We start from the raw sequence: 13,854 nt of genomic DNA, 5'->3' as shown, positions 1-13,854 counted from the left end.
GCTTTAGGTACCAATAAACATTTTCACGCGTCGCCACTGTGGTACACTTAAAAGTAGCAAATAAAACAAAGAAAAACACTTTAAACTACTTATATTTCCTTAACATGGCACTTAAATATGACTATATTGACTATTGAGTAATGGCATTCGAAGAGCTGGACGAGCCAAGGGCGATGACGCTGGTTCCGAACTGCAAGATGGCGCGGAGGATGTCCATCTTCAGGGTCCAGATGGGGGAGGAACCACTGCTAGCTGGCTGCTCTGGCTGCCTCTGTGTCTGTGAAGCAATTTATTATTCAACGTTAGGCAGAAAACAAAAAATGTCATATATTTTAAATCTAGAAAACCTCCATCCGTCCGTCTTCTCCAAGACCACAGGGACAACGTCGTCCCTGAAACGTTGGAGGTCAGTTTAAAATGTAAAATAGATTAAGTCCCTATTTAGAAGTATTATAATGTATAATAATGTATAATATATAATAATCGTGTAATATAATAATATATAATAATTTGATTCTTTTGTACAAGTTATAAAATTCATTAAAATAAGCTTAATAACCATCTTGGTTTAAAATTTTTAAAAGTGGGCAAAACTTGACTGAAGGGTTCTGGATCAGTCTCATACAGTCTGATTGTCTGACCAAAAAAAGCAGAAATTAAAAAGTGGCAACATTGTAGTGTCATCCCTTTTAAATCAATATGTGTGAGAAAACGGGACGACACTTACGATGTTGCCCGTTTTTTTTTAATTTCTGGTCAGACTGTACATGACAGCATTTTTTCCACTTCTAATATTTATTTTAAGCTAAATCTATGTCTAACATCGTTTGCATAAGTTTCAGCTGGTTTAAAAAAAATAGGTATCTTATTGTAGAATTTACTTGAATAGTGAATACCCGCCCGATTCGAACCAAATTTTGCGATATGGGTTTGATCAGTCATTCTTCTGATTTATCCGATCCATATCGTATCTCGGGTTTTTTTTCGCAGATTACTAAATGTTGTATCACTTGTCAAAAGGGACCCCGGGCTCCCATAAGCCATGGCAAATGCCGGGATAACGCAAGGAGGATGATAATGATTAAATCTTGTATCAAACATCAGTTTTTCATAACACATGGAGTGTTAAAGAGCTCTTTCGGTATGTTCTTTGTAGATCTTTCGATGTTCGAAACTTGAAAAGGCTGTGGGGTACTTGTCAGTGAATGTGTTAAAGTCTAGAGAGACCTCTCGTTATATATCTAAACGAGAGACATACAACGTATCGTTTCTCTTGCACGATTGTATTCTTGACTTGGCCCTCAGAATAGCAAATTAAGAAAGTTGCTAAACCCAGTAGGTACTTACTCCGAATTCTTTATTCTTTTTTTAGGGTTCCGTAGTCAACTAGGAACCCTTATAGTTTCGCCATGTCTGTCTGTCCGTCCGTCCGTCCGTCCGTCCGTCCGTCCGTCCGCGGATAATCTCAGTAACCGTTAGCACTAGAAAGCTCAAATTTGGTACCAATATGTATATCAATCACGCCAACAAAGTGCAAAAATAAAAATGGAAAAAAATGTTTTATTAGGGTACCCCCCCTACATGTAAAGTGGGGGCTGATATTTTTTTTCATTCCAACCCCAACGTGTGATATATTGTTGGATAGGTATTTAAAAATGAATAAGGGTTTACTAAGATTGTTTTTTGATAATATTAATATTTTCGGAAATAATTGCTCCTAAAGGAAAAAAAAGTGCGTCCCCCCCCCTCTAACTTTTGAACCATATGTTTAAAAAATATAAAAAAAAATCACAAAAGTAGAACTTTATAAAGACTTTCTAGGAAAATTGTTTTGAACTTGATAAGTTCAGTAGTTTTTGAGAAAAATACGGAAAACTACGGAACCCTACACTGAGCGTGGCCCGACACGCTCTTGGCCGGTTTTTCTTTATTCTTTTGTTACTTAGCTTGATTTTTTTCGAGAAGCTAAATGTGTAGACTCCTTTAGAAGAGAAGTGCATATATAATTCTATAGAATCGGTTAGGAACGCGCGTAGCGACTCAGTGTCTTGTGGTGGTATTCTCCGACTTATCGTAACGTGCCGTGCCCTTGAAGAAATGTAATCAAATGTTTATTAACCATCAGCTATTGCTGCGGATTCTAGGGATTTTTTTATTGTTAAAAAGAAACAGTACTCAATTAAGTATTTAATATTTTAATTATCATTTATGTACATTATTGTCCTTAATATTAATTATCACATTTAATACGGTTGTTATATTTAAGTGTAATAAATAATTCCAGTCTTTATAATTTCTGTACCATCCACTGTTGCTTTCATTCTTTTGATATTGATATAGGATTTTTTTACGTGGAATACCAACAGGGCCCAATTTATCAAGCAGATCCCATAAGACTTGGCAATAAGCAAGGAAAACTCAAAGAAGATGATGAATTAATTATTTAAAATTGAATACAATTCAACACACCAAATTCAGAAAGATAGTCCACCACTCCAGCAACCCATTGATTATCAGATCCATGGCCCATTTGCGTTGGGTGATCCCAATGGTCCCGCAGATTCTAAATGATCACCATTTGGAGCTCCCAGCCGAGCTGGTTTTGGACATGTCTCCCGAGAGCCTCATGAGCAGGCTGGTCAAGAACCCGGCGGAATCCTTTGGGCCCTGTTGCTCTCCGCTCTCGTCTGAAGCTCCCTCTGGGGCCTCGCTCGCAGCTAACAATTATAAACACACCTAATAGGCAGAAAGAAAGTCCACTAGACCAACAACCAGGTCAGATTCATGGACCATTGTGGTTGTGTGGTCCCAACGGTTCCAGATCCTATCGATCACCATTTGGAGCTCCCAGCTGAGCTAGTCTTGGACATGTCACCCGATAGCCCCATTAGTAGACTGGCCAAGAACCCTGCGGAGTCCTTGGGGCCTTGCTGCTCTCCGCTCTCGTCTGAAGCGCCCTCTGGGGCCTCACCCTGAAACAGCTCATAGTTTTAATACAGAGGTCAAAATAAGAAAGTAGGTAGTATTACTTATAATATTACCATGTCACTCAAGCATTTGTTCAAGCGTATAACACTTTTCCGTTCTTTTAGCATCGCTAAGAAAGATTGAAATCCTTCTTAGGCCCACTTGCGCCAACAACTTAACTCAGGGTTAGTAGGCTCTCAACAGTGACAACTGTCAAATTCCATATATCCATACTAATATTATAAATGGGAAAGAGTGTGTGTCTGTTTGTTTGTCCGTCTTTCACGGCAAAACGGAGCGACGAATTGACGTGATTTTTTAAGTGAAGATAGTTGAAGGGATGGAGGATGATATAGGCTACATTTTGTCTTTCTAACGCGAGCGAAGCCGCAGGCAAAAGCTAGTAATATATATTCGTTGGTGCAAGTGCCCCTTAATAGTGTTACAAGTTGATCCTCGACATAGTGCCTAACAATTACTTGAGGAATTCAGTTTTTGACGACATTCCATTCTACAATTAGGCTTCCGCCTCCCATATTTGCATGTCTCTATGACCAAACATGTAGAACTGTTATACCTAGTATTAAGACCTTATTGTAAATACCATGTTTCAGCAAATAAATTTCTGAATCTGAATCTGAATCCCTTAAAGCTCAGGCTTTTACGTGGATTAATTTATAATGTGTCTGTGTAATGTAGGAGCTCGTTGTACAAGTACATTACGTTAGATGTTAAATTAGTTTTTCTCAGAAATATAGTCAGGTAGCAAGTAATATTCGCACTCTCTTTGGTAATATCCCTCTTATAAAATGTTGCAAAACTGATTAATTAGGGTATTCCTAATTGACTTACCGCACTGGTTCCGCTGATTAGTTTAGATAAGAACTTTCCAAAGAATGCTCCGTTCTTTTTCTGTAACAAATGAATTGATATAGAGATCATAGAAATATTAAAGCTAATAGGCAACAGTGTACATAATCGAACAACTTCACAATCACGATAATATCGTTATCGTAGCTAGCTCTCTCTATCGCTCTTTCGTATTGGCGCGATAGCGAGGTTGTGACTCTGGTGTGTGGCAAAGCTTAAATGAAATTTAAAAAGCAAAAGTGAGTGTCGAATCCGACGATGGAGAATCCGAGGGAGGCCGAGGCCGACTCATTTTGTCCAAGGAACTGGTACATATGTGGGCCCCTTATAGATTTCATCAGCAGTTCTCGAAAAGTTTGTACAAAAATTAAGGAAAAAGTTAAATTTGTTTTTATTATTCCTTTTTTGTTACCAAGAGTTATTTCATGAATTGAGATTTTAGTAACTTTTATTTGGTCATTAAGGTTTCTCTATATTTTCTTAATTATAACAATTATCCTGTATATATCTTATGAAAGTCAACTTATATCACTAAATGTTGGTAACAAAATAGGATCAATTCGCTGACGTGGCTATGTACAAACTTTTTGAGAACTGCTGTCATAGTCCTTGAACGGCCCATTTCTTGCAAAGTTTATAGAGCCCACAGAACTAAATCAAGATAGAAGGAAAAAGTGTATCTACTTCGCGTGCGGAAAAGTTAAATAGCGATCGACATTGTTCGCCGCGCAAGTCAGTCTGCTCCCGGCTCCCGACCGCTGCCCGCGAGTGACATACAGTGAAAAATACAAAATGGGTCGGTATTCGATAATTAACTGTTCAAACACCACCAATAAAAGCAAGAGTGTTAAACAAAGTGTTTCCTATCATCGGTAAGTACCATTTGTCCTAAAATATTTTTTATTAAATAAAAAACACGATTTTCCTATTTTTATCATCAAAACATTAGCTGACGTACGGCCGTCAAACTAGTTTTCCATTGCGGCTTTAATTTGACGAGTCCGACTTGGCGTGCGTTTAAAACAAGCGATATAAAAATAGGCTATTCAAACTGTCGAGACAAAGTGAAGGTAGATTTGTTATTTTGTCCGTCGAACTCACGTCGAACTTAAGAATAGTGGTGCACCACGGAACTATATCGTCATGTATGCTGCGATTTCCTTATTCGATTTAAATGGATTTTGCGAAGCAGTGGAAATTATAATTATGTTTTTATATTGTTATGAAACTATACATTTATAAAGTACGAGTGAAAAGTAAATTTAACTTTAAAATAGGTTACAGTTACGGTATTAACGTTGAATTTGTGGTCGGCAGAAAAACAAATACAAACATAATACGCTCTATATTTATTATGAATAAAAATAACTCTAAAAATGTGTTAATGGTTAATTATATTTATATACATATTACTAAAAGTTGTAACAAATAACATGAGGATAATGAAGTGAGTACATGGTCGATTTTCTTAAAAATATTACGAAATATTAACTAGTATTAATATCTACCTACTAAAATCTTTGTTCCTGGCCTTAGGCAAATTATATACCTACTAGTGAATTGTTTGTCATCACACGAATACAGGTATATACTTACTTCATTTCACAACGAAGATGAACATCCGATATTTTTAACTTCGGCGGGCATCCCGCAAGCAACCTCCACAATCGATCGAATAGGTTACGCGGCGACAACGTTCCCATCACTAAAGTACACTCGTGACGTCATAGGCTCGACACAAAACGTTACACGCTCGGTTTCGCTGTTAATCGCCGAGCATTTTCCTTCTATCTTGATTTAGTTCTGTGATAGAGCCCATTATGGGGATATTTTAAAAGCAATATAATATGAATGAGATATAACATTAGATACATACTGCGCCACCTCCAGTGATAGTGTCCAATGACGTCAAAAGATACTGCGCTATTACTGTGCCTGGGTTCTCTTCGCCTTCTGATAACAGACCAACGAATAGTCCTATGCCGGACGCTATGAGACTGTTCACATCAATACCATCTCCCTGAAACCATACAATACTACCAATAATTGAACTAAGAAGCTCAGACTTTAAACTGATATACAACCATAAATAACGAAATTTGTCAATTACGAGTAGGTATCATAAGTAGATATTAGCAAATTGATACATTGTATTTAAATTGTGTCGCTTAACTTCAAACTTGGGTATAATCCATTCTGCTTTAAGGTTGAATATATAAAAAAATATATAATATGATCTGAAAGATAATCAACCTTTTATCATGGATTTACCCAATTTTGAAGTTAAGCGTCACAATAAAATTATAACTTACGCTGAGATTCACCACAATACCACTGATTGTTGCTAGCAAAGAACCAAGATCTGACTCGCCGTTATCCTGAAAAATAAACAGACAAATCAAATAAAAATTCTTTCGCATATCCATTCTATAAGTAATTGCACCAAACCCATCTCTGTTTTGCCCAATAGTTGACTGGTAGAGAATGCCTTAAGGCGTCAAGCGCGGATCCAGCTTCGTGCTTAGGGGGGGGGGGGTCACGTGGCAAAGGCTCAGGCCCCAGGGGGGGTCACGTGGTCTATTTGTATGGCCAACCTAGGCTCCAGGGGGGTCATGACCCCCATGACCCCCCCCCCCTGGATCCGCGCATGTAAGGCGTTAAGTCCGCCATTTGTACGTTTTATTGTTAATTTTTGCAATAAAGTTTAAATAAATACATTTCTATATCAAATATATTTAAAAACTCCTCAATTAACGAAATCCATGCTAATCCAGCGTAATATATCTACATTTCTAACAATAGTTCACCACACCAACACTATGAAAATATGAACTATAAAACATCAAAATAAATAAAATACTTTAATTTATTTAACGTTTATGATTCAAAATCATTATTTATACGTAAATTCTAACACCCAGCTTTAGACATCAAGTTAAAATTTGTATGAAATTACTTTGCACTCTTGTGGATAAAATGCAATTTTGCTATCTGTTTTCAAATAGCAAAGTAAGCCTTTAACAGTTGGTGTGGTGACTGTGATGAAAAAAACTTTTCAACCACAAGAGTGCAAAGTAATTTCATACAAATTTTAACTTGATGTCTTAAGCAGGCTGGTAGAATTTACATACCTACAAATGATGATTTTGAATCATAAATATAATGAATAAATTGATGGATTTGATTTTATTTGATGTTTTATAGTTAGTATTTTGTTCGTGTTGGTGTGGTGAAAAATTTTGTGTTTCACTCGGTGGCAAAGTTTGTTTAACTTCGTGCCTTGAAACCCTCGCAACGCTCAAGATTCCATTTTTTGAACCACTCGCTACGCTCGCGGTTCAATATTGGAATCTTTCGCTTGCTCGGGTATCAATATTGGCACGTGCGGTTAAACAACAACTTTGTCCCCTTGTAAAACAAATAACTTTTAAAGAAGAATTACTCGATCAGAAAGCGTTGCATTATTTCCCATAGGTGAGAATAAAGAAAATTTTACTTACACCACTCAACCCAGCCAAAATTCCCAATATCCCACCGCCTTGCCCATCTCCTTCAGGCGGCTCATCGTCATCATAATCTGAATCGTTATCGCTATTGTTATCATCTCCATTTCCATCCGACGCCGGCTTAGAATCCTCGCCTTGCTGAGACGCATTATTATCGTTATTGTCATTGTCATCACCATCATCTTCTAAACTTTCTCCAGCATCATTTTCGTCAGATTCATTACTTTCGTTAGAATTATGTTCGTCAGATTTTTCCTTACTTTTTTTACCTTCATCTGATTCTTTCGTATCTGATACATTACTATCACTATTCGAACCATTCTCATCGCTTTCTTGCCTTTGGAAAGGAGGTGGTCTCAGGTCGAAAGTTTCGTCAATGTCAATTTCATTATCAAAGATTCCTTGTCTACGTAATAATATGTTTTGAGGTAGGAGCAGAGGTTGTGGATAACGTCTTATGTATTCTCGAAGCATACTGCGAAGTATTCTCTGAAACTGTTCATGAAATAAGTATGTAAAAGAAACCTTTTGCATGTTTCATTATAAATAGCAAACATAATATTGTGAAAAGCAAAGTGCAAAAAAGACTTACCTTTTGTTCAAGTTTGAATAAGTGCAAAATATAATAAACGTGTAGATAAATATTTTAGGCATGTCACTGAAATAAATATTTTAGGTTTTGAACACTAAAAAATGTTGATCGTGTGATAGCTATAATGGACTCTATTATATTCGGCGGATTATACTGATTATACGTTCAATTGCAACTTATGTTGCAATTGAACGTTCGACATGACCGAGACATCCTAGTGCAACCAAGCGAAACCAATGTGACCAATGTCATGTTAGCAGGAAGTGTATCAACAGTTTACATAATAACATTCAAGTGCAACAGTGATGGTGCAGCACAAAACGTGCATAAAATAGGTAATGAATATATAAATTTTGGCAATGATTTTTGCATATTTTGAGGCACGGAACAGTAGACAAGAATGGTGAATAAACTTGAATAAACTTTGAAAATAAACTTTTGTCGTACGTACATACATACATACATACAATCACGCCTGTATCACATAATAAAGGGGTAGGCAGAACACATGAAACTACTAAAGCTTCAGTGCCACTCTTGGCAAATAAGGGGTTGAAAGAAAACGAAACTGTGACATTGCAGTGACAGGTTGCCAGCCTCTCGCCTACGCCACAATTCGTCACCATCCACTCGCCACTTTTGTCGTAATTGCACATAACGCTATAAGTAGGTGCAAGTAAAAATAACAACAAAAAATACTCAATGCATTGTATTCTTTTTACGTAAACCTTACTTAAAACCGGTCTACCAATCAATGTTCAGTTAAGACAGTACTCACGTTGGCGCCTCCAGATGACGGGAACAGCCCATTCACCAGATTCAACAAACTGATAATATTGCTCCCGCCACCGCCGCCCGTGGACGACGTCTGCATCTCCGGGAAGTCATCATCATCATCATCGAAGGAGTCCAGAGGAGGTGATTGGAACTCCTTGCGCTTGTCTTCGTAGGTGTTGGTGACGGGCGGAAGGGTTACAGCTGGGTCTATGGGCGCGACTGAAGCTTCGTCTACTGAGGTGTCTGTGCTCTGGAAAGAAAATGGTTGGATTTAGGTATTTTAGGTAAAGTATGATCAGTAACGTAGGTGCATTGTTCCTGTAGGCCTAGCACATGATTGCCGCGAGATAGATCACACGTCTTCTTCTAACTGTATTAATGACTTATGGACGGGTAGTCTATCTCGCGGCGACATACTCTCGCGGCGATCATATGCTAGGCCTACAGGGGGCTTAGGCTATGGGAATCCTTCCAAGCTAGTGAGATCCATAACGGAACGGAAAATAAAGACGTAAAGGAAATCACGTCAAGTGAAAATAACTTACAATATGAATAATATCTCTAGCACTGTTGAACAAGAATACATAGCCTTCACTTACTGGGGGCGTTTATTACAATTGTTAACCTTTGCAAATAAAAAAATCACATTGTATTTAAAAGAAGGATGCAACAATGCGATTAACTATTATAAACAACTTGTAATTATATTCTAATAGGTAATTAGTAAAGTGACACCTGTCACATTACAATTAATTACAAATTGTAACTCGGAATGATTAGTAAGAACACGGATGTTGTGCGCCAAGTTTAACATCTTTTGTAACCTACTGGGTAATTAAAAAGGCACTATTCATGGTATGTAAGCAAATATATATATACAACATTTGTAGTATCACTTGGATTCGTAAATAGATATTATTTGCTCGATAAATAAAAATAAGATAATTACATCTCAAACTTTACAAAGATATGATATGGATGGAATATATCAGTATCAAAAATAAACGTTTCTTTAAACAAAAACGTCACTGACATCTCATATATCCAATCCATATCGTATCTAGAGCAAATATTTGCCATAGCTTAAAGTTCGAATAGGGCCACTAGTTTCACAACCGAAATTCAACTAAAGTTAACCTACTTACCCTTAAACCAAACTTGATCTCACGACGCATCGTGAGATCACGACTCATAATTGTGTTATGTGTTCTCAGTGTTATCAACTTATCAGGGTATCATACCCAAGATCTGCGCACGTCCGTCAGTAAAAATGTTTCGGCATTGCATTGCAAAATGTTTTTATATGGGAACCTAAGTACCTAAATACTGTAAATACTGTCATCGTCCTCATTGACTACAGGCGCTACAGCATCTTTGAAGATCAGCGTGCAACATGTTCTTATATTCCCTATACTTTCTTAATTGTCTATCATCAAATCACTCAGCCATGTTTCACCGCGATTCAGCTCATTGTAACCGCACAACTTTCTGGGTCTTGGCATTGGCACGTCTACAGAAATATAAAAAGCGTTTTCCAGGATATAGTTCTCAAGTCACTCTCTCAGCTCATTGTCATTATATCCCCGTATATGTGCCAGTTCATGGGAACCACACAAAAGCCGTTCCCCAGTTACTTACTCTACGTATTCTACAATCTACTCACCATCAAGTTACTGCGTGACGTCTCATCAGAATCCAGCTCATTGTCATTATGTCCTCTCCTATATCTTGGCAGTTGGCACGTCCGCAGGAACACAAAACGCGTTCGCCATAAGACTGAGCGTGAACAAACAAGCTTTGCTTTATTATTCATGGTAGAATGTAAAATAGACTCACCATCAGATCACTCCGCGAGTCATCAGAGTCCAGCTCATTGTCATTATATCCTCTCCTTTGTCTAGGAACATCGACATGAACACAGAACGCGTTCCCCAGGAAGACTGAGCGCGAACACACAAGCTTTGCTTTATTATTCATGGTAGAATGTAATATAGACTCACCATCAGATCACTCCGCGAGTCATCAGAGTCCAGCTCATTGTCATTATATCCTCTCCTTTGTCTAGGAACATCGACATGAACACAGAACGCGTTCCCCAGGAAGACTGAGCGCGAACACACAAGCTTTGCTTTATTATTCATGGTAGAATGTAATATAGACTCACCATCAGATCACTCCGCGAGTCATCAGAGTCCAGCTCATTGTCATTATATCCTCTCCTTTGTCTAGGAACATCAACAGGAACACAAAACGCGTTCCCCAGGAGACTGAGCGCGAACACACAAGCTTTGCTTTATTATTCATGGTAGAATGTAATATAGACTCACCATCAGATCACTCCGCGAGTCATCAGAGTCCAGCTCATTGTCATTATATCCTCTCCTTTGTCTAGGAACATCGACAGGAACACAGAACGCGTTCCCCAGGAGACTGAGCGCGAACACACAAGCTAGACCTCTCGCCATGGCTGACACTGCACAACTGACGAGAATACAACTCATTAATTTCGTAAAATTAGCTTGTAAGTACTAACTGGATCTGGTAAGATTCCGTGTAGGTAATTACGGGACGGGTATTTTAAATTGTGTTACTACGACTGGGTGAAGGAAGGGCCTAGAATATTGTTTGAGTCATTCCAGGTTGAAAGCTTGAAACTAATGGATAATGAGTCTATAGAGAACTAGGTAATAAGTTGCGAAAAATATTCCATTGTTTAATTCCGATACCTCAGGCTTTTGGTACCTTCCTACCTACCTACTATAACCTTTGACAGCGTAGGTAAGTAACTTTTATACAATAATGCTCTATAAAAAGACTCAAGGATATACTTTTTTGCGTTTTTTGTCCGAATCCGAAGCCTGAAATTTACCTACCTATTGTAAATATGTAACTTACGGAGCTTTTCTTAAAAACGGTATTGCGCGGCAAGCGTTTTCGTGTGTTGCATTGCATGTCGACATTTAGACAATAGGCTAGTTTCCTATACTTAAAATAAAATATTTTATGCAGTGCACGAAATAAAGCACCACATAATTAGAAGAAAAATATGGATAGTAGTTATTTTTAAACATGATTTCTATTTAATGAATCAAAGAGAAAGATATAAAGTAAATGAATTGATCGTGACGTCACTCCTCAGTATTTCATAGTAATTCCATATTAACAAATCGTTTTGACAGTTCATAAAAAGAAGCTGATTTGACTAGTAGGAAACTAGCCTATTGGACGTGACAATTTAGAATAATATATGTTATAACATACCTAATTGATAAACTAATTTTAAATTTAGCGCTTTTTTATTGTAATTTGATTTTATATAAAGTAACTGACTGAGTGACTGACCTGTGTGACTAGATGCAGTGCTGGCAGGCCGTACGCGGAGATTGGTGCAGGCGACAGCCATGGGATATCTTATAATGCTTCTTAGTTCCTGCGGCTACAGGGTGTTCTACGGGTGATACGTGGCATTTCAGCAATAATTTCCTGTATTTAGTAGTTTTCAAACCCCAATATTAAAAACTAGCTTTTACCCACGGCTTCGCCCGCGTACTAAGAGTATTCTTATTGAAACGTTAACAAAAAATAATGAAATAAATAATGGGCATGGGTAGCATTCTACATAAGGATATTGGACAAAAAAGAGTTTGAAAAAGTGCAACGTGTTATGTAGCTAATATCAAAACCAAGAGTAGAGTTGAACCAAATTAATTTTTGACTAAAATAAAAGTATGACCCTCCAAGCTTAGTTCAGATCAAAGAGGATCGACTATTATATCGTCACTACTTTTAAAAAATCTCGTATCTCACGCTGTTCCTCAAAGTTAAAACGCAGTAAGTCTATATGCATTCCATACATACTTACTACAATTTTATTTTCATAGACTGACGAAGATACAAGTTTTTTAAAAGTAGTGACGATATAGAGAGTTACTGTCGAAGTAAAATGTGTAATCACAGTGCATAGACTGCCATCTCATGACACAGGCTTAAGAGGATACGCTAGCGAAAATGCTAAAATGGAAAGGAGCCCCCCTCTCAACTTGGGAATTTTAGTTAAATATACAAGTGTTATTAACTAGATTTATCGAAAAAAAATTGTCCATTAAGAACAACTCAGTCAAAAGATATTTCAAAAAAATCTTTAAAATCGAGGTTCCGCTTTCGACTCTTTCCTCCTTCAAAACTTAATCAATCGGAACGAAATTTGAGAATCTGAATAACAAATAAATAATCTATGTCGGACCCTTTAGCTTTTTTTGTTAATTGTTACCAATCTTGAGTATCACACCTTTTTTTGCGCCACAATGAAAAAGGCCGTTTTTGGAAATTTTTGATTGGCTCTAGAGTCTTTAAAAAGCAGAATATCAAAAAAATCAAAACGGTCCGACACAGATAAAAATAATAACAATCTGTGTTGAAAAAATCATTGCTCTATCTTCAAAATTCAAGGAGGAAATAGTCGAGAGCGTTTGTATGGAGAATTAACAACGTTTCAAAATTTTCAATGTCCTTAAATCGAAAACCATTTCGAGATATACGCCTGTATATCACAAAAATATATTTTTTAATATTTTTTTTCCTTATTTTTAGTAAAAAATTATTAAAAATAGTTTAAAGGGGAAGTGACGTCCCATAGTCAATTCAGACTATTCAGAGCTGCCACTATAACCAAAAAAATCTTCCGGTTGGGATGTCACTTGAGTTTGACTGTGATACTTATCACCGCTCGTAGTATGGAGATTAGAGGTCATAGTAGTCATAGTCATAGTACTTTATTTCATAAACAATATAACATTGTGTCTGAACATATTCTAAACATATAAAACCGGCCAAGAGCGTTTCGGGCCACGCTCAGTGTAGGGTTCCGTAGTTTTCCGTATTTTTCTCAAAAACTACTGAACCTATCAAGTTCAAAATAATTTTCCTAGAAAGTCTTTATAAAGTTCTACTTTTGTGATTTTTTTCATATTTTTTAAACATATGGTTCAAAAGTTAGAGGGGGGGGACGCGCTTTTTTTTCCTTTAGGAGCGATTATTTTTGAAAATATTAATATTATCAAAAAACGATCTTAGCAAACCCTTATTCATTTTTAAATACCTATCCAACAATATATCACACGTTGGGGTTGGAATGAAAAAAAA

At 37.1% G+C, this 13,854-nt stretch overlaps 1 protein-coding gene across 1 annotated transcript; it reads right to left on the bottom strand.

Annotated features, from left to right (window-relative positions):
• Positions 1-2,179: 2,179 nt before the first annotated feature.
• Positions 2,180-10,689, bottom strand: LOC125236734 (hyphally regulated cell wall protein 3-like). Its single transcript, XM_048143654.1, has 7 exons — positions 10,549-10,689; positions 8,714-8,962; positions 7,338-7,838; positions 6,150-6,215; positions 5,714-5,857; positions 3,820-3,879; positions 2,180-2,972 (listed from the first exon to the last, which is right to left on the bottom strand). Exons 1-7 carry the CDS (start codon positions 10,687-10,689, stop codon positions 2,832-2,834), a joined length of 1,302 nt encoding a protein of 433 aa, XP_047999611.1. The 3' UTR covers positions 2,180-2,831.
• Positions 10,690-13,854: the final 3,165 nt, after the last annotated feature.

The sequence above is a fragment of the Leguminivora glycinivorella genome, chromosome 19 (genome assembly GCF_023078275.1).
Source record: "Leguminivora glycinivorella isolate SPB_JAAS2020 chromosome 19, LegGlyc_1.1, whole genome shotgun sequence".
Taxonomy (NCBI): Eukaryota; Metazoa; Arthropoda; class Insecta; order Lepidoptera; family Tortricidae; genus Leguminivora; species Leguminivora glycinivorella.
The sequence above is the reverse complement of the archived record's forward strand: the minus strand, read 5'-3'. Positions and strand labels throughout refer to the sequence as shown.

Excerpts from the sequence above, each read along its gene's own strand:
- LOC125236734 (XM_048143654.1), bottom strand. The coding sequence starts at position 10,689 with ATGAATAATAAAGCAAAGCTTGTGTGTTCGCGCTCAGTCTTCCTGGGG. Across the intron at positions 7,839-8,713 it reads CGTCATCTGGAGGCGCCAAC|TTTCAGAGAATACTTCGCAG; the intron begins GTGAGTACTGTC and ends TTTCATGAACAG. Across the intron at positions 6,216-7,337 it reads TTTTGGCTGGGTTGAGTGGT|GATAACGGCGAGTCAGATCT; the intron begins GTAAGTAAAATT and ends TTTATTTTTCAG.